We start from the raw sequence: 23854 nt of genomic DNA, 5'->3' as shown, positions 1-23854 counted from the left end.
GTATTATGGCAGAATCCCGAGGTTGTCCTCCAGAAATGAGAGAAGATGCCTGAGCAGTTGTAGTATGTTCTAAACATCACCTCCTGGGGATGGGCATCAGCAAGAGACAGCATGCCCAACATGGCAGCTGGACGGCTTCATTCTCAAGAGATGTGAGTCAGGTAGGAATCCCTCCGGCCTGGGCCTTTCATGTTTCAAGTCTGGAGTTTTGTTTGTTTATTCCATATTCTGCCAGTTCTCTTCCCTGGAAATAGTTACACCTCTGTTTAAGTCCTGTGTGGACAGATGTGGAGGTGAACATCACTCCAGACTCCCCTGATTAATGTCTTTGGAGAGAAAAGAAATAAACCTGGTACGTCCTGCTTTATACCTGAACTCAGGAGCATATCTGTTCTGATCAGTTTTATGTGAACTTGACACAAGCTAGAGTCATCTGAAAGAAGGAACCTCAATTGAGATAAAGCCTCCATAAGATCCAGCTGTAGGGGCTGGAGAGATGGCTCAGTGGTTAAGAGCACCAACTGCTCTTCCAAAGGTCCTGAGTTCAAGTCCCAGCAAGTTCACGGTGGCTCACCATCATGTAACAGAATCTGATGCCCTCTTCTGGTGAGTCTGAAGACAGTGACAGGATAGTATACTCGTATGCATAAAATAATAAATAAATCTTCTTTTAAAAAAAAATCCAGCAATAGAGCATTTTCTTAATTAGCGATTAATGGGGTAAGGCCCAGCCCATGGTGAGTGGTTCTGGTTATAAGCGAGCAGGCTGAGCAAGCCATGTAAGCATCACTCCTCCATGGTCTGTGCTCTTGCCTGTAGAGTCTTGGCCTGTTTGAGTTCTTGTTTTAACTTCCTTCGATGATGAACAGTGATGTGGATGTGTAAGCCAAATTAACCCTTTCCTCCCCAACTTGCTCTTTGGTCATGCTGTTTCATCACAGCAGTAGTAACCCTAGACAGTATTCTTAAGAGCTGGCATTCCTGTCAGTCTCCGCTACACTGAGATTCGCCCTGCTTAGCCTGGCAAGGCCCAGCAGTCCTCATTTTAACCTCTTCTGATTTTCTTTTTGTGGAATATTTTACTGTACTTAAAGAATCTATAGCTTTATGCTTATTTAAAATTTTAAATATCTTTTCGTGTGTTTTATTGTGTTTTTCTTTATTTTATTTTAATACATTTTAATAAAATGTGATTTACATCACTTCCTCCTTCCATTTTTCTCTCCAGACCCTCCCAGCCCATGACCTTCCCTGAGCCGTCAGTGCAGGAGCCGTGTGGGCAGATGTATCCACTAGGCCTACTCCCCCAGAGCTCATTGTCCCGTCGTTGTCTGGTTCTGTATGAATTTGGAATTTATTTTTTCTTTTTCTGTGAAGAATACTGTAGGTATTTTGATTGTGATTGCATTGATTCTCTAAACCCCTTTTGATAGCATGGTCATCATTACACTGTCAAGTCTACCCGTCCACAAACATGAAGTGTCTTTCCGTTGTCAGCGGCTTTCTCAATCTCTTTCTTCAGAGATTTGAAGTTTTCCTTGTAGAGATCTTTCACCTCCATGGTTAGGTTTATTCTGGTCTAGCCATTTTAATGAACTTTAGGTTCAATAAGAAACTGTCAAAATACATATACATATAAGTAGATGAAGAACAATTGAGGAAAGACATCTAATACCAGGCTCTGGCTTCTGCACCTACTCTCAACGCGCATACTAACAGATACACACACTGCATCTAAAACAACACACACACTCTTTCACTCACGCATGTAGTAAGTGTTGAACAGGACCCTACATACAGGACTCCCAGCTTTCTCATTGTTTCCTTCCCCCTCCCCACTCTCCCAGACCCTCTCCCCACCTACCCATCTCCATATTCTGCCAACACAAAACAAGAGAGAAAACCCCCAGACAAGATGAAACAAGAACAGAAGTCTTGGGGACTCTTGAGTTATCCGAGTATCCCTGAGCACGGTCTGTCCTGGGGTGGGACTCACTTACCCAGTGCCACTCCGTTGAAGAAAACTGATTTCCATTCCCCCAGCAGCCGCTGATTGCAAACAGTTTCTCGAGTATGGGTGAGAGTGCATGTGCCTGTGTGTCCGTGCCCATGTGTCCTTCCCGGTGCTGGAATTTTGTCTAGTTTGAACTTCACACACAGAGAAGAATTTAGATAAATATTAACCTAGAAAAGTTGGAACTTCCTTCAGTGTATCTGCTTTTTCAGGAAGGAATTCAGGAACTAAGCTTATTAAAAATAGTTAAGTAGTGCATGTTTGTCCACATACTTATCCCGTAGTCATAGAGTAAATATAGCTTTAGCAACGAATAAGTATTTCTGTCTTTCCTTAGATGGCATCTGCCCTGGTTAGGTTTCTGGTTGTTGTGATAAAACACTGATCAAAACCAACTCGGAGAGGAAAGGGTGTGTTTGGCTCACACACTATGGTCTGCCTGCCTGCAAAGGGAATCAAGGGAAGCCTGGAACGTGCTGAAATTGAAGCTGCCTTTCTATTATAGCCCAGGCCCACCCTCATAGGGATAATTCCGCCCACAGTGGGCGGGGCCTTTCTACATCAAGGACCAATCCAGGAAAAAAACCTAGCTAGAACAGTATCTGATTACTATCAAGCTTTGGCATCTAAAATCACAGAAAGGTCAGTGCCTTGATTGTTGTATTTTACTTCCCACTCCCATATCCTATGGATTCTTTTAATATGACTCAGGGCTGAATCTGAATTGAGTTCTATCCCATAATTCAAGGCTGTTTCAGAGGAAGCTGTGGAGATTGAAATGGTCAGGAGGCCTTGGCTATTTAAAGACTCTAGTTCCACTCCAGCAGTTTATTCAGAAAGCAGGTGCCAACCAGCAGCTTGGAGAATTTAAACAACGTTAGATTTTTTTTTTTTTTTTAATTATAAGGTCTTGAGAGGAATGTCTTGGGGTGGCATCTTTGCAAACTTGATGCTTCAGAAATCATAACTAGCCAAACCTCTGCGGTTCCCTCATGGACATTTTTTATAGCTTTTGTGTGCAGGGGGGTCACATTGTGGACCTTTGGAGCTCTGAGAGAATGTTTAGATAAAATCCCCTAAAGAGACAAGCCAAAAGGCTGTTCCACACAGCCATAGGACCTGTCCATCTCTTAGACAGCAGCAAAGAAGTTCAGGAAAAAGGTTCAGTACGCGTATTCCTTATCTCCTTCTTCTCCACTCATCCTGTTCTCTGCTGTGACCTTCCTGGCATCTGAAAACCAGCGTCCTGAGTGCTTTTCTTTCATTTGTGTCAGCTTGAATCCACTGGCAAAGCTTAGGCTGCTACATTAAGGATCAAGAGTATCCATCTTGATGGAGACCATCATGGGTATCCACGCCTGGCCAAAATGCAGACAACAGCTGACTGTGGGGTACCTGGCCCCCCATTGATACATTTACAGTACAGCCCCCGCCGCTGAGACTCAGCCCTAGAATAAGGCATGACCTTACAAAGCTGTGTGCTTTTCTGGGAAAGGCTCTTGTGCAGCCAAGGCTCTCAGCTGACTTACTGAAGTCACTGCCTCTAACCACTTGTTCATGAGACAGGCAGCGGGAGGAGCCGAGTCCATAGCACAGGTCGTCTTGTCCATCTCTGTGTGCAGACAGAAAGTGTGAACTGTCCAGCTCCGTGACCCCTGGTGAATGGTGTGACCCTGGTGAATGGCGGCTAGTGGCCAATGTGCCTTCTGGGGTTTTGTTTATCTGTACATGGGGTCAGCTATCTCCATGGTGACAAAGCATGCAGTTCCCATCTTGACAAAAGGAGTAGACTGCAAAGCAAATAGGACAAGAGCTGGAAGCAGCTTGACCTCAGCGTTGGCGTGTACTGACTACCTGTGGATTCACATGCTCAGGATAAACAAACTTCCTGGTTTCATGAGATCTTCCTTGCATAAGAGCCCCTCTTCTGTGTGAAATGCACTTGTCTGGCTCTGCCCACCCTGACCTTGACCACCAGTCCCTAGCTCCCAGGAGCTCTGAGAACATGGTAGCGACTCTCTTCACTCCAGGTCTTCACTTTAGCTTGAGAACACTGTGAATGAGAATGCCTCTTGATGGAAAAACAGAAATTTGGGAAATTCCTGCCTGTTTCATAGGATCCTTGACATGGTTACCATGGAGTCGACCCTCCATTTTAGAAATCAAATAAAGCAGCGATTTTTTTTTTTCCGATTTCCATAAGATTTTTATCAAATAGGCTCTTAATCTGTTTTCTGCTCCTATAAGGAATGCCAGAGGCTGTGTAATTTATAATGAACAGCTTTGTGTTTGCCTCGTGTATCTGGAACCTAGAAACTCTCAAGATCAAAGGGTCACATTTGATGGAGATATTTGTGTTCCATCAACGGTGGTAGAATGCTGGGCAAGATGGCCAGGAGTGGGAGGAGTCAGGCTCATCCTTCCAGGAGTGGGAGGAGTCAGGCTCATCCATCCAGGAGTGGGAGGAGTCAGAGTTCATCCTTCCCGGTGTAGGAGGTGTAGGAAGAGCTCATCTTTCCAGGAGTGGGAAGAGGCCGGGATCATACTTTTAGTCGGAGCCTGCTCCACTGATGAAGACAGAATCCATTCACAAAGGTGGAATTCACCTGGCCTGACCTCTTCCCAAAGGCCCTGCCTCTTTACATTGTCCTGGTAAGGGTTAAGTCTCTGACACAGAAACTTTGGGGATACATTCACACCACTTGGAGTATCTTTTATTTATAAGCCTATTTATTTTTTTCTAAGTTTTGCTCTAACGTTTTACTAGAAAATTTTATGGGTGGTGTTTATATGTTTTTTTAATGATACTATACATAAGAAGGCTATAATGATTGCTGTTATAGTAATTTTATATTTTGCACCAATACATAAGAACTAAGCAGGCACAGCGGTACCTACCTGTAATCCCAACAGCACCCAGAAGGGAAAGTGGGGAGGATCTCAAGTTCAAGACTCCATAGAGTTGCATAGTACACACTGTGTCAAAGGAGGGGCACCTGGGTTAACACTGGGGGCACTGTGAGGAGCGAGGGTGTAAACACAGGACGTCACCGAGCAGCGTCACCCCTAGGCCCTCGCTCACACTGTGAATGTCCCTATTTACTCCAGATTTGGAATTTAAAAGTCAAGGTCCAGTGATAATGGTTTCTACCCTCCACAGGTTTTTTTTTTTTTTTTGACTACATCTAGTGCCCCTTTTTTATAATATTCTATAATTTATTTCACACACACACACACATCCCTTTCACCAGAGCCTTCTTTTTTTTTCCCTGAACAGAACAGCAATGGCTTGTGCTGTTTGACAAATGGGACCTCACCAGAGCCCTCTAATGTGGTCTATATTTAGAAATGATAAAGAATGATCAGACACCCTTCCCTTCCTTCAGGACTCTGACATGTTTCTCCTCCTACAGCCCACCTAGAACTATTGCCAGACCTTCACCCAGGGTCCGTTGCCTCTCGGAGCAATTCTGGAAGCTCCGAGATTACCTCACTGATGCCCCTATAGATCCTGGCTGTGGGTAGTTCATTAGTGACTTTCTTTCCACCAAATGCCTGAAACTTAAAGGAAGAGAGGTTTCTGTTGGCTTACAGTTAGAGGGCACACAGTCCATCATGGAGCTGGAGTGGGGCAAGCTTGCACTGAAGGCTTCTCACGAGGCACCAACCAGGGGACAGAGAGCTCTAGCCAAAAGCCAGATTAACTCTTAAAGCCCTGTCTTTGTGAACACCTCAAGTCATAGCCCTTACACCAAAAGTCCCATGAGTTGCCAAAATAGTGTCACCAACCAGAGAAAAAACTGCATCAACATGACCCTGTTGGGGACATTTGATATTCAAACTGTAACAGGTAGGCGATGTAGTGGAGCAGTGTGTGGCCTCTGTACTCTTCTGGTGGCACGGTGGATCACTCTCACCTCGAGAGCTGGGTGTGAGGCCTCCAAACAGCACTCTCTGCTCATCAGGAGCTGAGCTACATTAGTCACCGAGGCAAGCAAGCACTTAAGGATGAAAATTGAATTCCTTGATGCAATTTATAAAATGAGGCCTTTTATTTCTGTTTATTTTGTCCCGTCTCCTGCTCTGTTTTTAAACAGTTTTCACATGTTTGATTAATGTTGTTTCTTTTCTATGTCATCCGCTTGATCGTGCTCAGACTAAATGAATGCCTTTATCCCTTTGTCATTGTGAATAAAGAAATTCAATTGGTTAGCACAGGAACAGGATCATCTGCCTTTAGCTATGAACTGCAATCGGGCCATCCCCAAAGCTGAGTACTCCTGGGACATTCATTTTAAGGAGAGATGTGTGTGACTTGCTATGACTCCTGGGACATTCATTTTAAGGAGAGATGTGTGTGACTTGCTCTGAGGGGCATTGCAGGGAACATTCGCGTGTTTAACAGTTTTAATTAGAATTTCCAGAAAATTTTCAAAACTTATTTTTGCTGGGAGAAAACATCATGTAAAAATTTGCAAAGTCTATGAAATAATCCTTCTTTCGTGACAATATTTTCTACACATTTACAATGAAACTAAGAAGCAAACCTCCACATTCTGGTTAGCACACCGTTTATTTTATAGACTTTACCTATAAAGTATAAACAAGCAAATAATCAAATGGTCATAACAAAAAACCTTCAGAAATAATGGTTTGCCACAGAACCAGATGTGTGGTTGTATCCAGAGGATAAACTCTGGTTTGCAGACAGCAGGGACAGGGAGCCTCAGCAGAACAGAGGAAGAACAGTCTGGTACGAGCTTTCCAAATGTGAGTCCACTCCGGGAACTCAGTGAGTGGCTGTGTGTCTTTTCATGTATACGTCTGTCTTCATTCGGGTTTTACTGCTGTGAACAGACATCATGACCAAGGCAACTCTTATAAAGACAACATTTAATTCGTGCTGGCTTACAGGTTCAGAGGTTCAGTCCATTATCATCATGGTGGGAACATAGCAGCGTCCAGACAGGCATGGTACTGAGAGTTCCATATATTCATCTGAAGGCTAGGAAAAGACTGGTTTCCAGGTAGCTAGGATGAGGCTTTAAGACCACGCCCACAGAGACATACCTCCTCCAACAGGGCCACACCTCCAAATAGTGCCAGTCCCTGGGCCAAGCATACACAAACCATCACAACTTCCATCTGAAAGATGAGAGTGTGTTAGGACCTAACAGTGGGCGAACAGGATTCTATAAATGTCAAACATACACACACCAGTTTTAGTTAAAGCGCTGAAGACATTAGGTGCTCAGAACAGAGGAAACAGCTGAGGTCCTGTGATTTCTGCTCAGGCAACTGGAGATTTAATGGGAGGATGGGGGAGGGTGAGCCAGGTTCCATAGAACTAGACTGGGGAGCATCACCAGGGCTCTGCATCACTGCACACATAAACTAAGACCAGCTTTGTGTGCCAGCTGGCCACTGGGAACGTCAGTCCCCTGCCTACCACAGTGACTAGGAGACAAGACAGGGCAAAGGTTCCTCCATCTTGTCTCAGCTGGAGCCACCTTTGGTTCAACCTAAAATTGACACCCCACACTCCCACCTTTGCTACCCCAGCCATGAAAAGTCCAGTGGGAAGGAACCCAACCCTGTTCTAGAAACTCAGCGTCGAAATGCCCCAGCCGTCAAGTGCTCCCCACTTCGTCTTCTTTCGGGTTCGGTGAATCTTGTTTTCTGTTGAAGCCTTGGATCCACCTGGATTTCAGTCTTGTGCATAAATATGGATCTATTTTGTATTCTTCTACATGCAGACATCCAGTTAGACCAGCACATCTGTTGAAGATACTGTCTTCCCGTGTGAATTTCTGTCTTCTTTATCAAAAAACAGTTGTCCGTATGTATTTAGATTTACATCTGGATCTTCAGTTCAGTTTCATTTTTTATGCCTATTTTTGTGCCTGTTTTTATGCTAGTGCCATGTGGGTTTTATTACTATAGCTCTGTAGCACAACTTGAAATCAGGGTTGGTAATGCCCCAGAAGTTGTTGTATTGTACAGAATTGTTTTAACTATCCTAGGACTTTATTATTATTATTATTACATATGAAGTTGAGAATTGTCCTTTCAAGGTCTGTAAAGAATTGTGCTGGAATTTTGGTGGGAATTGCATTGAATGTGTAGATTGCTTTTGGTAAGATGGCCATTTTTACTATGTTAATCCTATTGATCCATGAGCACGGGAGATCTCTCCATCTTCTGATGTCGTCTTCATTTTTTACTTCAAAGACTTGGAAGTTATTGCCATACAAGGCTTTCACTTGCTTGGTTAACATTACCCCAAGATGGTTTTTAATCCATTTGTTATTCGTATCTAGGAGGACTACTGGTTTGGTTTGGTTTGGTTTGGTTGTTTGTTTGTTTTTCTGAATTAATCTTGTATCCAGCCACTTCACTGAAAGTGTTTTTCATCTGTAGCAGTTCCATGGTAGGAGTTTGAGGATCACTTATGTATACTATCATATGTAGTGAGATGTATAGAAGAGCCTTTTATGTCTGAGTTTAAGTTTATAGTAAAGCCTTTGTGTCTGGCTTTAAGTAAAGTGTTCTAACAAAGCCTTTGCTATGCTTGGGTCTCTGAGCCGGAGCTCCCGAGTCTCTTGGGGGATCGCTGCCACGCAATCCCCACGCAATGACTGTCCACCCCATGGTCAGCCACCACAACACCTATTTACCTGGTAGAAACAAAACTCTAGCAGCTTATAATTAACCAATCAGATTTATGTATCAGTAAACCCTTAATTTACAAAATGCCAATTCAATAATTTCAGAACCATTTGATGATAATAAAAGCTTTGTCCCAATTATTCTAACCTTACGATATCATAACTACCTGTGGCTATCTAAAGCCACGCTGGTTCAGGTTCTTTCTCCTGTCCCTCCAACTCCATCTTTGCCTTCCCTTCTCTCCCAAGATGCTCTCTGTCTCTACAACTCTTAGCTCCGCCTCCCTTTTCCCTGTCCAATCACAGGCCTCCTGCTGCACTAATATTTTAGTGTGATTGGACAGGGAAAATCCTGTCCCAAGGAGGCACACCGGAGAACTGCTAGAGTGGAGGCTTACAAGATGGGATTGTCACCCAGTCTAGGCAAGACCGACTGAGTTCTTCTGATAGCAGGTCATTTCCAGACAAACTCAGAAAGAATCAGGAGCAGGCCTGAGACAGCACCAGCAGTTCCCACGGGACTCTAGAACAAGTCAGCACTGCTCATGCGCATTTAACACGAAGTTCCTCCCTGAAGAGTACGAAAGAAGCAAAGAGCAGTGTTTCCAGCTCCGGACTTAAAAATGAAAACCGTACTCAGCGGTCATCTGCTGCGGAGAAGGCCACTGGTCCCTGTGGGACAACGCAGGAAACTCTTTATTGTGGCCGTATCTGACACTCGTGATATACAATGAGCAGGGATTTCAAACTATCATTACTTTAAAAAAAGAAGTGTGCCCCTAACTATGACTTAAAGGCCTGTAGTTAAGTAAGGTGGCTTGTGATTTCCTTTCCTTTGCGGCCAAAGCCCTGGTGACTCTCATCCCAGGCCTTCTGTCCAGGGCCCTGTCTGCACTGGTTATTTTCACTGCCCCAGTGCTGGCTCAGTGGGATCGGAAATTCACAGCTCAGTTTGCGAATTAACTGAGACTTATTTTGTGTGACGGCTGATTTGTACCATCATCCCAGTTGGATTAAGAAATACCTAGGATATTAGCCAAGCAAATCTCTGGGTGTGTCTGTGAACGGATGACCAGAGACAGGTCTGAAGGGCTCTAAGCTAATCCATAGATTAATCCCTTGATTGGTTCATCATGTGATGGTGTTATTAGAAGGTGGAGAAAGACAAGAGACGGGGCCTTGCTGTAGGCGGGTGAGAGGCATGTCATACTTAGGATAACTGTCTCACCCTGATACTTTCCATTACGCACTTTCTGACAAGAAGTGAAGAACAGCCTCTGCACATGCTCCCACAACCAAGATGCTCGGTAAGAGCCCATACCTCTCCTCTGAATTGGTGGTGGTGGTGGTGGTGATAGTGTTACAGGGACACCAGCGTAAGCAATACACTTGGCTTCCCTCGTGCTTTTAAACCAGATACCGTCTTAGACTGTATGGTGAAAGTTATTTCTTAATTGATGATGCAATTGCCTTTCTAATGCCTGCCTTTTGTCTCTGCTTAAAACTCTAGCTAACATCCCAGAATACACTTCTTACAGTTTTGCACATAAAACTGCCCCACGTAGCTGCTCTGGCCACATATGGATCTTGTACTTGATCAGGAAAGGGAAGATCTACAAGTTGGTCCTCCTGGGTCACAAGCCAAATTTGAAGCACACATGCATTTACTTGCAGCCAGTGACAGCCACGAGGACACTTCCCTGTTGCAGAAGGGTGGCACTGTTCCGAAATTTCAGGGCTAGTGAGAGGCCACACTGGAGAGAGAATCAGTGACATCCTTGATTGGTTCACTGGGGCTGTTGGAGTAAAGTGTGTGTTTGGGGGAGGGGAGGGAGGTGTCAATGGAGAGTTCCTGTAAGGTCTGTGGACCAGAGTTCATCAGCTCAGCTGGGCCCATGAATTTGCCAACACCTACAGGAGCAGCAGTGCTTTGCCCACTCATGCCTGACGAGCAGAGAGATGGGGAGTGCAGATGAACCTACGCACACTAGAACCCAGGAGCAGGGACTTTCAGTCCAGTGTGCCATACAGACGTCAGCCATGAGCATCGCACAGGTTTCCTCTGTGGCCACGGTGGTACCTGTGACCTGTTGTTTAGAAGCAGGAGCCTGAGCTCTTTCCCCTGTGCAGAGAACACATTCCTCTTAGTTCTTCAATAGAAACCTGACTGCCCCAGGAATCAGACCTGTGCCTTAGTTTTCCTCAGACTCCCTGAGCAGAGTGGTCCTGCCAGAAGTCATAATGAAATATTTAGTGTATACAGAATTATGAAAACAACCTTTTTTGCATAACTATTTACAGCAGACATACATACACATATATGAGAAATTTAAAGTATGAGAAAATTACATCAGAAACTAAGTTGACATTGAAGTGTGTCATAATCCTTCAACATCTTATTTCTGTGATAGTTCTTATCTTGGGTTTGTCTGACAACATGATCAGCTTCCTCTGATGAGATTTTGGGAAAGCCATAGGTTGCAAGTGTGATTGATGTCATAGTATTAAAGAAAAAAAAAGTCATTCATAATGCTTGGTTTTGGCAGGCTTGTAAGTTTAGGGCCATCCTAACAGGTACAGGGACATGCCTCAGGAGCCCAGGTACAGTGTGGGCAAGTTAGGCTTTAGAGTTAGAGACTGGGGGTGGAGGGAGAATTTGGGTGTGTGTCACTAAGAAAACATCAGTGATGAGAAGGATTCCTGCCAAACAAACCTGACAGGATTCTTGCTGAGGGAAGGCAAGTGAGCAGACCTCCCCCTGGAGTTGTAGAAAGGCTGATCAGATATGCAAGGTGAGGAGCATGAGGTGGGTATTACAGCCAGCTCAGCCTATCAGAGGCCTGACTTGGGCTGGATTTTAGATAACTGTTCACAGGTGGGCTCTGAGGGAGGCCTGCAGAGCAACTATAGTTTGGCCAAGCAGAGAAGCTTTGCCAAAGGGCTTTCCACCATGTGGAAGTCTTAAAACGTTGCCCAGAAGTGCTGAAGCGATGGCTCAGCATTTAAGAACACTGACTGCTCTTCCAGAGGTCTTGAGTTCAACCACATGGTGGCTCACAACCATCTGTAATGAGATCTGATGCCCTTTTCTGCTGTGTCTGAGGGCAGATACAGAGAGTGTGTGTGTGTGTGTGTGTGTGTGTGTGTGTGTGTAATCTATAATGTATTAAAAAAAAAAAAAAAGGTTGTCCAGGAAAAGGGCATCATGATGAAAAGTGTGTTCTAAGAAACAGGCTTGTCCAAGTAGATGGAAAACTGGTGCCTTTAGGATGGAAGAGCTGCTCCTATGACACTGACTGCAGTCACACATACCTTTGCCACCATGCTTACATTTTCTTCCTTAAGGTTTTTTTCCCAGATCCTAAGGAATTGTTTCTCCTTTAGCTAACATATGAAAATTAGGCATACACATCTTGTTTTCCCAGTTGCCAAATATATGTGTAAGCCACACGACTGGTAGGCGTGTGTTTTAAATACGACAAGAGCTACATTGTTTTCCTGTATGAATCTATATGTAATGTATTTATACACTACATTGTGCTCTACAACCCTGGGAAATTCTAGGACCCAGGGGTGCATAGCCACAGCATATGTAAAAGGTGGAGTCACATCTCTGGGCTCCACAGAGGGCTCCCCGACTTCCTCAGCTTCCCCAGGCACACATTGGCTCATGAAATCTATACAGCAATCCCGTGGAACCCGGGGACATCACAGAAGCCAAGGTACAGTGTGTTACTCCTAAAGTCTCCCTCAAGTCCTCCCATGCCTTGTAAGGACCCTGACCTTGATCCTGCCGACTGGGAAAGCCCCTTGATCCTGATCCTAGAACTTTGCATGGTGCCATGGGTTTTTTGTTTTTTGTTTTTACGTATTGGGAATTGGTCTAGGATCTCCTACCGCACGCGCATGTCCTGACTTGGGTCCTTGTAGGTATGTAGCGGTAGCTCACTGTTTCTCACTGGTGAGCTATACCCTTCACGTTCATCTTTTTTACCCTTACCTGTTAGTAAAGAGCTTGTCTTCACAGCTTTGGATTCCCTTATACACAGCAGTGTGATTCTCACACAATCTCTGTTTGCCCTTTTTTCTGCCTGGAGCCTAAAATAGAGCCAACCTACGAGCAAATGGCACGGTTTCATTATTTCCATCTAAGCCAAAGAGGTTTTGAACACGTTAGCATGGTGTATGGCAGTAGCAGAGGTGTTACAGCTTATTATCCTGTATTAGCTTTCCTTCTAATTCTCTTTAATTTGCTGTTTGTTTGCTTGCTTGCTTGTGTTATTTATTTATATTTATTTTGAGATCATATCTAACTCTCTCATACTGATCCAGAATTCTAGAATATTACCTGTTCTTCTGCTGTAACTTATCAACTGCCGGGATTATAGAGATTCATACCACACCCAGTATAGAAACAGCCCTATATGTTATGCATGTGTGCGTGTGTATGAGTGTGTATGTGTGTGTATGTAAGTGTGTATGTTTGTATGTATGTGTGTATGTTCATGTATGTATGTGTGTATATGTGTGAAGGTGTGTGTATGTGTGCATGTGTGTATGTGCATGTGTTATGTATGCATGTGTATAAACATATACGTATACATATATATATGTTGTTCATTTATTTCTCAGTGCTGATGATAGCCCAAAGCCTTCTTTTATTAAGCAAATAGTCCAGCACTGAGCTGTATCCCTGACCACAGTCTTGTATCCCTAGACTACTACCTACATGACATAAATACTTACTACTGATTTTCTCCCTTCTTGATATAGTTAACAAATACCTTTAAGAAATACTTAGTAGCCACTTATTCATTTTGTGATGTCCTAAGTTCAAGTTTAAGTTTTCCTCATTATAAAGCAGTATATAGTGTTCTCAAAATGGAGATGTGACGGGCACGGCAGAGCACGGGCAGCCTGCCTCATGTCACCCCGAGTGACCAGCGTGCAAGCCCCAGGTCTGGGCTACCTGTGGCTAAGTTTTCCTGTTCAACAGTACACACACATAGATTTATTTGAAAAAGTGACATAAATACATCACTGGAGAGCTGTTTTGCCACTGCCACCTTTTAAAATTAGTACCTTATAGTCTTTTTAAAATAGCAGATCAATACTGCAGTCATTCTTAGCACAACAGCTGTTATGTTATGGTATGACCACTTGAAAAAGAAATATACCACAGAGAACAAAGTTGGCAGTTAGTGTAATCCGGAAGGTGGCTTCCAGGGGGGTGGCACTCATAGATAACCTGGAGAGAACTGAGGACTCCGCCTCCACCCACCCTCCTCAGTGAGCAATCAGGACCCCACACACCCAGGGCCCCTGTCACACTGGCTCCCAAATGGCCCTCCTTTGAGATCATAAAATATGGATGGGTTCTGTTCTCCAAATTAATGACATTAAATATTTTTAAGACACCAGAAGGACCACTCTTCTGTTGTGCAGTGAACCTAAGATAAACAATCCCATAAACAGTCATCACTTTGGGAACATGAATATTTAATAGACTGTTTCATTGTCAGGAACTCTGAGATAATCAGACATTGATCTGTCAGCCACACTTAGCGGACCCCTCGTATCGATTCATACTTGCAAATGAAATGGAAAGGAACGTTATTGAGAAATCTACTAGTGATTAAGGAAAGGAATTTATGAGCTAGACCATAATCTAATATCATGGTTTTATGAGGAGTAGTTTTGGCCTCATGTCAAGTTTGAGGTAGCAGTGGGTTTCATAGATACTGTTGCTAAGTACAGGAGAAAACTGTGAACTCTCATTCAAAAATAGCAGGGGAGTTGCTCACCGTTCCCATAACACAGCATCTAACCCAACAAGGACACAAAGCTGAGGGGTGGTCCGTGTCAGTGAGAGTCAAGCGCTCAGGCTCCCTAAGACACATAGGTTGTGTATTTTCATGGTGATGAAGCATACTATAATTGCTCCAGCATCTTCCGAGAGTTAACTGTCCGTAGGACTGTAGTGTGCAAACAGAGCATCTCCCAGGAGTTAGCTGTCCAAACAGAAAAAGGATGTCCAGCCAGGTAGTTTTCTGTGAGGTCAGTAAGCAGCACATTGTTAATCTTGGCTTCTTAAGAATGGACAGCTCAGAAATCTCCTAGCTGTCTTGGAACTCACTCTGTAGACCAGGCTGGCCTCAAACTCAGAAATTCGCCTGCCTCTGCCTCCCGAGTGCTGGGATTAAAGGCGAGCACCACCACGCCCGGCTAAGAATTTCCTAAAAATTAGAACTGTCAAAAACCAAAGCACAAAGGACAGCAGCAGGCTTTACAGTTGTGGATCAGTTCAGGCAGGTTCCACAGGTCATGAGCCACCTGTGATGAGAAGAACGTGTTATGTCCTTGGCCTGTGTGCTAAGTCACCTGCCAAAGTGGGAAGTGAATGTGTGGTGGAGTACAGAACTCTCTGTCACATTTCCACAGTCCCCGTACGCACACTCAAGAGTCGGCTCTGCACCGTCAGGCCTTCCATATGGGAGCAGCAAAACACATACTGGCTGTTTTCCCAGCTGACCCTGTGTGCAGTATTTCTTCCTCCGTCCATCTATGTAGGGCTGTGCTGCTCCTAAGATAGCTTGGTGCCTCGGTGGTGGGGTGGTGGGTTGCTCGATCCTGCAGTCATCTGTAAATGTCTAATCCTGTTTAATATTATACCACTCACATTCCGAAAGCAGACAGCTAGAGATAGGCTGGAAATGGGAACAAGAAGATCTCAAATTTAAAGCCAGCCCAGTCTGGGCTTTATAGGAAGCCCCTATCTCAAGACAGATATAAGAATAGTTCGTTTGTTTTTATCCCAGGGCCATGGGAGATTAAATTTTGCACTAATAAAACAACCTTTATATCCCTAAAAAAAAATACACTAGATGTCACGATTGTAACAGCTGTGTTTTTTTTTTTTTTTTTTTTTTTGTAGAGCAGGAGGAATAGAATATCCATTTGAATTGTGGTTTGTACTAAGGTTTAGGTGATGTGGTCAGTTAGAGTAAAGTTAAGAATCACTGAAGTAGGGCTGGAGAGGTGGCTCAGTGGCTAAGAGCACTGACTGCTCTTCCAAGGGTACTGAGTTCAAATCCCAGCAATCACATGGTGGCTCACAACCATCTGTAATGAGATCTGATACCCTCTTCTGGTGTGTTTGAAGTTAGCTACAGTGTACTTATGAATAATAATAATAAATAAATTTTTAAAAAAAGAATCACTGAAGTAAAGTGTTTCTTTTTAAAAGCATTTATTTATTTTATGTATATGTGTACCTTGTAGCTGTCTTCAGACACACCAGAAGAGGGCTTCAGATCCCATTACAGATGGTTGTGAGCCACCACATGGTTGCCGGGAATTGAACTCGGGATCTCTGGAAGAGCAGTCAGTGCTCTTAACAGCTGAGCCATCTCTCCAGCCTGTAAATTGTTTAAGCTCCTTTTTACTAAAGCTATAAAAATCCTGATGGAAAATGTATTTATGTTAAATGTGGAGGTCATGCATGGCTCTCTCATCTTTTTTTTTTTTTTTTTTTTTCGAGACAGGGTTTCTCTGTGTAGTTGTGGCTGTCCTGGAACTCACTCTGTAGCCCAGGCTGACCTTGAACTCAGAAATCCGCCTGCCTCTGCCTCTGCCTCCCGAGTGCTGGGATTAAAGGCGTGGGCCACCACGCCCGGCTGGCTCTCTCATCCTAAAAATCACTGTGTTTGAATCTTTCACAGCTCTGGAACTTCCTGAGCAACCAAAAAGACGAAGAATTAGAAGACACAAATCCAAGAAGAGAATTACAAATCTCAGTGACTTTATTGTAGCGCAAACCGAACTAGAGACCCAACAAGAGAAAATGCACCCACAGCATCCAGACCCCCCTGCCCTGAGCAAAAATAAAAGAAGAAAACTGAAGACGAAGCTGCGGCTTAGGAGGAAGAGAGAAGCCGGCCTAGCCACGAAGGCCTCTGGGGTCAGCTTCACCTACCAGCCCGAGAGCAGCGAGGAGGCAGAGGCTGAGGATGATGTGGGAGGAGAGGAGGAAGGTGATCCGGAGTGCTCGGTCACAGACATCACCCAGGAAGACATTGAGCTGGCCAGCAGCAGGGCGGAGGGCGTACTGAGTTTTCTGAAATCAACACAAGAACTTTATTTCTACGATGGTAGGCATCCCTACCCCGGTTGTCCTTTGCATAATGGCATCCACTTAGGGTTTGGAAAATAGCCATGGGTAGTGTCAAAGGCTTAAACTGTTACAGTAACTTAGGGGTGAAAAGACTGGCTGGCTTTTGTATCTGTGTTATTTTACACATGATGAAGAGAGCTCACCCTGCTGGCAAGTGTAGGGTGGCATTCGCTTTAAGCAGCTGGTCATATGGCTTCCACCATCGGGAAGAAGAGAGCTGTCCTTGTCTCTTTCTCCTTTTTATACAGTTCAGGATCCTACCCTGCAAAGCTGGCACCCACCCACAGTGCGTGGATCTTTCCATTTTAATTAGCCTGATACAATCCACATGGTGCCCAGAGCCCCATCTCCCAGGTGATTCTAGTTGACAACCGGGATTAACCGTCGTGGTGTTCAAAGCAAAGAGTTAAGTTTCAAATCGAAACCCGGGAGGTCACCACTTTTTCTAACACGTAACTATATTAGCCCACGGATCCTACCTGTCGTTTCTCCTGCGCACCTCATGGGAAACAAAAACTGTTGCGGTGTGGTTGGGGCTCCTGCTGTGAAGTTGAGTTTCCCTGTTTAGATTGGGAGGCTTTGGTGCTGGAGGCTGTGTTTCTACACGAGCATCGCTGCAGCCAGCAGGGTTGAGCAGATGTCATGTTCATAAGCAACTAGAAAAGGAGGAGCCACACAGCTCTCTCCCAGACGTGCGCTCACTCTTATCTTCCTTATACAACTTACGGGTGTGAGTTCCCAGGAAGCATTTTCAATTAAATATATATATTTATATGGGATCTGTGAGAGTAAAGACTTTTGTTCGTTTTCATAATGTTTTACAACAGCAGCTCTTAAAAGGACAACATTTCATTGGGGCTGGCTTACATTTCAGGGGTTTGGTCCATTATCATCATGGCGGGAAGCATGGCAGCATCCAGGCAGGCATGGCTCTGGAGAAAGAACTGACAGTTTTACATTGGATTAGCAGGTGACAGGAAGTGAATGCCACACTGGGCATGGCTTGAGCATTTGAAACCTTAAAACCCGCCCCCCAGTGATACACTTCCTCCAACAAGGCCACACCCACTCCAAAAAGGCCACATCTCATAGTTGTGTCACTCCTGGTGACCAAGCATTCACATCTATGTGCCTACAGGGCCATTCCTATTCAAGCCACCCCAAGGACTCTAGAGACAGCATCACAGATGAACGCATGTCCAACAGAACGCTGATAGGGAAGAAAACTCTAGGAAAGACAAAGAGACAAAAAAGGACGGTGGATTGTATCCAGCTGCAGAAAGAAACAAAAAAGGACGGTGGATTGTATCCAGCTGCAGAAAGTTTGAAAGCTGCGTGTTACAGGGAAACAGGATAGAAGATCTTAATGATGTTAAGTCAGACAAACCAGACAGATATACAGACATTGCAATGGCTTCTTCTCTCATATAAAATATGAGCCTTAGTTTATAAATGTGTGTGTCTAGGACCTAGAAGTAGAAGGGGGACCATAAGGTGGGAAGAAATGAGCCAAGAATGGGGGGGAGGGGCAGCAGATGGTGTGGAACATGTGGCACAGAAGCAGGAGGGACTCATTAGAGACCAGAAAGGTGGTGGTGGCAGCGGGTGGGGCAAGAGCCAGGAGTACACGTGAAAGCAAAATGTCCCCATGAAACCTGTTATTCTGTGTGCTAGCCAAAACCAATAAGTAAATTGATGAAAGTTTAAAAGATCTTAAAAGGAGCCAAAGAGGAAAAGACATTCTCTGTCCAAATCAGGCACCTGGACCAGCAGGCCTTCAAGACGACGGACAACCTGACCTCCTAGGAGGGGTTTCTTGATTTGCAGCCAGAACTCTGACTCCATTGATATTCTCAAAGACCCGTGGCATGACTTGGGCTTAGTTTCCGTGTCTGTTTTTCCGGCTGTTGTCAGTGACTCAGAGAATAGTGTTATGCTTGGAAGGTGTTTAAAAGACAAGTATCTTAGTCAGGGTTTCTATTCCTGCACAAAACATCATGACCAAGAAGCAAGTTGGGGAAGAAAGGGTTTATTCAGCTTACACTGGCTGTTCATCACCAAAGGAAGTCAGGACTGGAACTCAAGCAGGCCAGGAAGCAGGAGCTGATGCAGAGGCCATGGAGGGATGTTCCTTACTGGCTTGCTTCCCCTGGCTTGCTCAGCCTGCTCTCTTAAAGAACCAAGACTACCAGCCCAGGGATGGTCCCACCCACAAGGGGCCTTTCCCCCTTGATCACTAATTGAGAAAATGCCTTACAGCTGGATCTCATGGAGGCATTTCCTCAAGGGAGGCTGGCTCCTTTCTCTGTGATAACTCCAGCTTATGTCAAGTTGACACACAAAACCAGCCAATACAACAAGACATGGTCACAGGCAGCCTCTCCAGAGTCACTGATATGGCGGCACTTAGATGTCATGTTTCTTCCCAGAGTTCTGTTCCCGTTCTGTCCTGGGAGCTTGTTATGTTCGGCACATCTCAGCCCCAGGGATGTGTGCTTGGGGACTCCTAAGCTTGGGGCGGGAGTTTGTCTTGAAACTAAGACTCTGTGACTTCTTCCAGATTCTCCCAGAGACGATCCAGCTGTGTGCCCGGAAGCCGCTGAAGCGCTGCTTCACCTCCTTGAGTCCGGAAGCATGCCTCCCGCGGACGTGCTCATCCTGGACCACATGAAAACCCTGCTGCTTCTGCAGGACACTGAGAGACTGACGAGCGCCCTGGAGATGTTCCCAGAGCACTGTACGGTGCCTCCAGGTAAGTGCCGCAGCGTCTATTCGGGGATTTCCTCCGATAAGACCTAGAACAGAACCTACAGAAAAAGGGGTTTCCTGTGCTTCCAGTTGGCGTAAAAAGATGTCTCATAATGTATCCAGAAACCTATGCGCCATCTGATATTTGAGCTTTGAGTCATCAGTTCTGGTGGGACCACTTGCTCTAAGTTTAATTGGAAGTGGAGTAATTCATTTTGTCTCTCTCTCTCTCTTTGCTTTTCTGCCAACTTGATAGAGGTTAAAGTTTTCCGTCTTCAGGAGATCTTGGTGCCTTGTTAAAAACTCAGCATTAGGGCTCAGCGGTTAAGAGCACTGACTGCTCTTCCAAAGGTCCTGAGTTCAAATCCCAGCAACCACATGGTGGCTCACAACCATCCGTAACAAAAATCTGATGCCCTCTTCTGGAGTGTCTGAAGATACAGCATACACACATATAATAAATAAATTAATTAATTTTTAAAAAAAGAAAAACAAAAACAACAAACAAGCAAAACAAAACAAAAGGATTTTTAAAAACTCAGCATTAGAACACTTAGGAAGACTATTGAATTGCTGTGGTGGTCTTTCTTCTTCTCACTTCTCTGATCTTTTTCAATGACCCACTCTATAAACTGTTTTATGTGGTATCAGGCTTAGTGTGTGGCCCTGTTAAGGACCCAAGGTTTGTTCCGAAGAGTTGGAGGAATTTGAGGGGCAGTATCACTTAGATGAAGCTGAGGGGGAAATGGATGACAAAGGCTTTTTTTAATGACAAATAATGAGGAATCACAAGAGAGATGAGCAAAGATGGCCTGCGACAGGCCAGGCCACTGGACAGATGGAAAAGAGACCGGAAAAGATGTGGGACAGAGAAGCTCACAAATACAGAAGTGTGCTTGTAGGGAGTACAGATGTGTATCTGGGAAGAAGAGGGGCTGCAGATAGTGGGCCTGTGTTAAGTATTTGACAAATTTAATATTTACAATAAGGTTTTATGCCAAACTGCAAAAAGGCTTTTTAGAATATTAAATGAAGTTACAGAGATGGCTCAGCGGGTATGCGCACTTGCTAAGTGTGCAGAGGGCATGAATGTGAACCCCGGCTCCCATCTAGAAGAACAGGAACAAGAGTGTGTGCCTGTATGTCCTGCATGTGTCTGTCTGTATGTCCTGCAGTGTAGACACGCAGATCCCAGATGACTGGCCAGCCACCCTATCCAAATGGTGAGCTTTAATCTCAAGGAGAGCTTTTAAAGAGATAAAATGGGAACCCACAAAGGAAGGCACCTGGCTCTCCCTTTACCTTTGCCTGTGCACATGAGGTACAGACACATAATCATACACACCACAACACACACAACATAATACACATACCACACTACACAACCCACAACCACACCCTTTATACCACACAACACACACACACCACATAACAACGCAACACACTTACCACACTACACATGCACACCACACACACACCAACAACAACAACAACCACCACCCCACACCAAAAAAAGTTTTTAAAAACTTAAAAAGCAAACTGTAACAAGTTAGTTTTGTTAGGTTAAGCTAATGCGAACTTTTTATGAGATGAAATTAATTTTCTTCTCGTTGTCCTGGCACTTTTTGTATGTATCCCAAAATACATCAAGAGTGTGGGCAGGGGAGACTCAGCATTGTGAAAGCCACTGGTTCTGCCTTAAGCTCACTGGACAGATTCTATTCCAGGCACATTTGCCATGAGTAGTGGACAGAACTAAGTCCTGTACGTGAACCTGTTTCCGTGTCACAGGTCCCTCCATGCACGGGTCTGCTGAGCTGACCTGTGTCACAGATACTTACAGATAAGGCACGGCTGCCTGCACTCAGCTCTCCTTGTATTCTCTGTGTGGAAGTTTACTTACATTATCCAAACAGAGAACAGGAAGACTAAAGAGAGGTCAAACACCTTGTCCATCAGCAAAAAATAGAAAGTATTTGTGTGAAATTAAGGGGAAATTGGACCCCACCACCCCACCCATGCACCAGAGCTCCCAGAATCTACATGCTACACAGTTTGGAAGTAAACAGACTATATCAGGGCAGCCCTGGGGTCTGACCAGACCTGGGAGGGGTCCCCTCTGCCCCCACTCTGGAAGACCTCCAGTCTTGGCATCAGCTTGTATCCTCTGTAGCTGAGAACTTTAGAAGCAGAGCTGTCTGAAACTAAATTCTAGGAGGTGTGTCCAAGCCGGAACCCAGAACTCACAGGCAGCGCAGGATGACTCCAAAGCTGATGTTTGAGAAAAGGCCTGGCTTCGGCTACTGCTGCCTTGGGAAGGGGCTGCAGTGTTGGCAGGCAATGTTGGAGATGTGCTGGCCTCCCTGGGGAGTTCTGGCTGTTCAGGCATAGAACTGCCGTCATGAAAGCCACAGGCCGTGCAGCTCCGAACACTACTTAGGGCTCTTCTCTCCTTGACACCAACGTCTGTTCTCTTTCCGTTTCTATTTGCACCAGATCTCTGTCAGCTTGGGCACCAAGACAGCATCTTGCTAGATTCTTTCAGGGTTTCCTCTGGGCCCAAGGGCTAAAACCTATAAAATAATTACTATTTATGATTTTATTTTTGTTTTGTTTTGTTCTTGCCTTACAGACCATGCCAGAATAATCACAGCCTTCTTTAATTATTGGATCACGCAGATTCTTCCTGAAAAAAGCAGTGAATAAGATCAGCATCACCTAAGAAGAGCTGTCATGCCGGGCATGGTGGCGCACACCTCTCTAATCCCAGCTCTAGGGAGGCAGAGGCAGCCGGATTTCTGAGTTGGAGACCAGCCTGGTCTACAAAGTGAGTTCCAGGACAGCCAGGGCTACACAAAGAAACCCTGTCTCGAAAAACCAGGAAAAAAAAAAAAAGAAGAGCTGTCATTTAACTCAAAGGTGTTAGTTATGCATAGGACTCGAACTCAGACTTCATGCTTGTACATATATATGTATTTATTATTCTTATTTTGGGTGAATCAAACACTGGAGACACTGAAGACATTTCTACCACGTTATTTATTCCTGTGTTTGTATATCATAGGTAAGGTATCGCCTGAGACTTGAAGTGAGAAAGTGGGATAAAATGAAAGCAATGTACTTGCTTACTGTTAAGTATATATTGAATTACTTCATAAAACTAGATCGTTTTTTGATACCTGTAACAAAGGCAGATATTTTATTAAATAAACTATATAGTTTGGAGTTATTATATTTGTGATAAGATTATAAATCGCCTTGTGTGTGAGAACCCAGTTCCCAGGGAGGTGGCCTGGCATGTAGAAACACTGGCTATGCAGTGTGATGTCTGGAGTTTGGACAGTGAAACCCAGTGCTGTTGTGGCGGCGGCAGCACACATCTGTACTGCAGCCCCAGTATACCCACAGCAAGATGAGAGGCCGAGGTGGGAGAATTTCCCAGAGGCTCACCAGCCAGCCCCCCACCCCCACCCCAAAGCATCAGCGCAGCAGCAGAGGCCTCGAGAAGGGGAAGGCAGGAGCACATAAAAAAAGTTTAAACAGAAATTTTTGTCCATTGTCAGCATATCTTGGTGTCCTGCACATACAAAAATTAACATTTTCTAAAATGCCTTAGGGGCATCATACGTTCTATACGGGTACCAAAAAGTTTACACAGCTTTGTTATAGATGAATTGGTTCTCTTCCTGATTATCTACATTAGGAATCATATAAACAATCTGTTTCTCTTTCTTTTTTATCTTTCTTTGTACTAAGGAAACAGCCACCAGTTTTAAGTTCTAAAAGCATTAGTCACAGGTGCTGGGGAAGATACAGACTATCTGTGCAGATAACAACTTTAGTAATGAATAATATGGATAAGATAAAGGTCATCACCCTGTCACCTTGGTGTGGTAGTGTCCTCACTGTCCCACTGAGACACTCCGCAGACCCTGGCTTTGTAAGTCTGTGCCACTGTGCCTAGCTCTAAAATCAGCTTGTCTCACTAGACTACAGCCAGGCAAACTGAAAAAAAACAAAACAAAACAAAACAGAAATGGGAAAGTCTCTTGACAGTCTTGGAGAGTAGAAGAGCTGATTTTAAATTAGCTTTGGCGATGGATGACGACACTAAGCTAACAATACTACTTAACTTGCCATTTTACTAGATAATATAATTTTTAGAAAGAAATGGCTTCTTTAATTATATTAAAGGACACAGCTGGATTGAGGAGTTTACATGAAGCAATAAAATATCCTGAAGCAGGTGCT

The 23854-nt window shown here is 44.4% G+C and overlaps 1 protein-coding gene across 2 annotated transcripts in view; it reads left to right on the top strand.

Annotated features, from left to right (window-relative positions):
• The window catches only part of Erich1 (glutamate rich 1), a 66325-nt gene extending 43824 nt beyond the window's left edge, over nucleotides 1-22501 (top strand). The window contains exons 4-6 of one of the 2 annotated variants that reach the window (XM_085844123.1): nucleotides 16404-16832; nucleotides 19416-19607; nucleotides 22236-22501. In XM_085844123.1, coding sequence (XP_085700249.1) covers nucleotides 16404-16832; nucleotides 19416-19607; nucleotides 22236-22309 — 695 coding nt within the window. In that variant the 3' untranslated portion in view covers nucleotides 22310-22501. The remainder of the gene's footprint in view (nucleotides 1-16403; nucleotides 16833-19415; nucleotides 19608-22235) is intronic. The other variant, XM_085844124.1, reaches the window with a different exon arrangement.
• The last annotated feature ends 1353 nt before the right edge of the window (nucleotides 22502-23854 follow it).

This window comes from Mus caroli, unplaced genomic scaffold, assembly GCF_978045245.1.
Source record: "Mus caroli unplaced genomic scaffold, Mus_caroli_1 scaffold_10, whole genome shotgun sequence".
Lineage (NCBI taxonomy): Eukaryota > Metazoa > Chordata > Mammalia > Rodentia > Muridae > Mus > Mus caroli.
The sequence above is the reverse complement of the archived record's forward strand: the minus strand, read 5'-3'. Positions and strand labels throughout refer to the sequence as shown.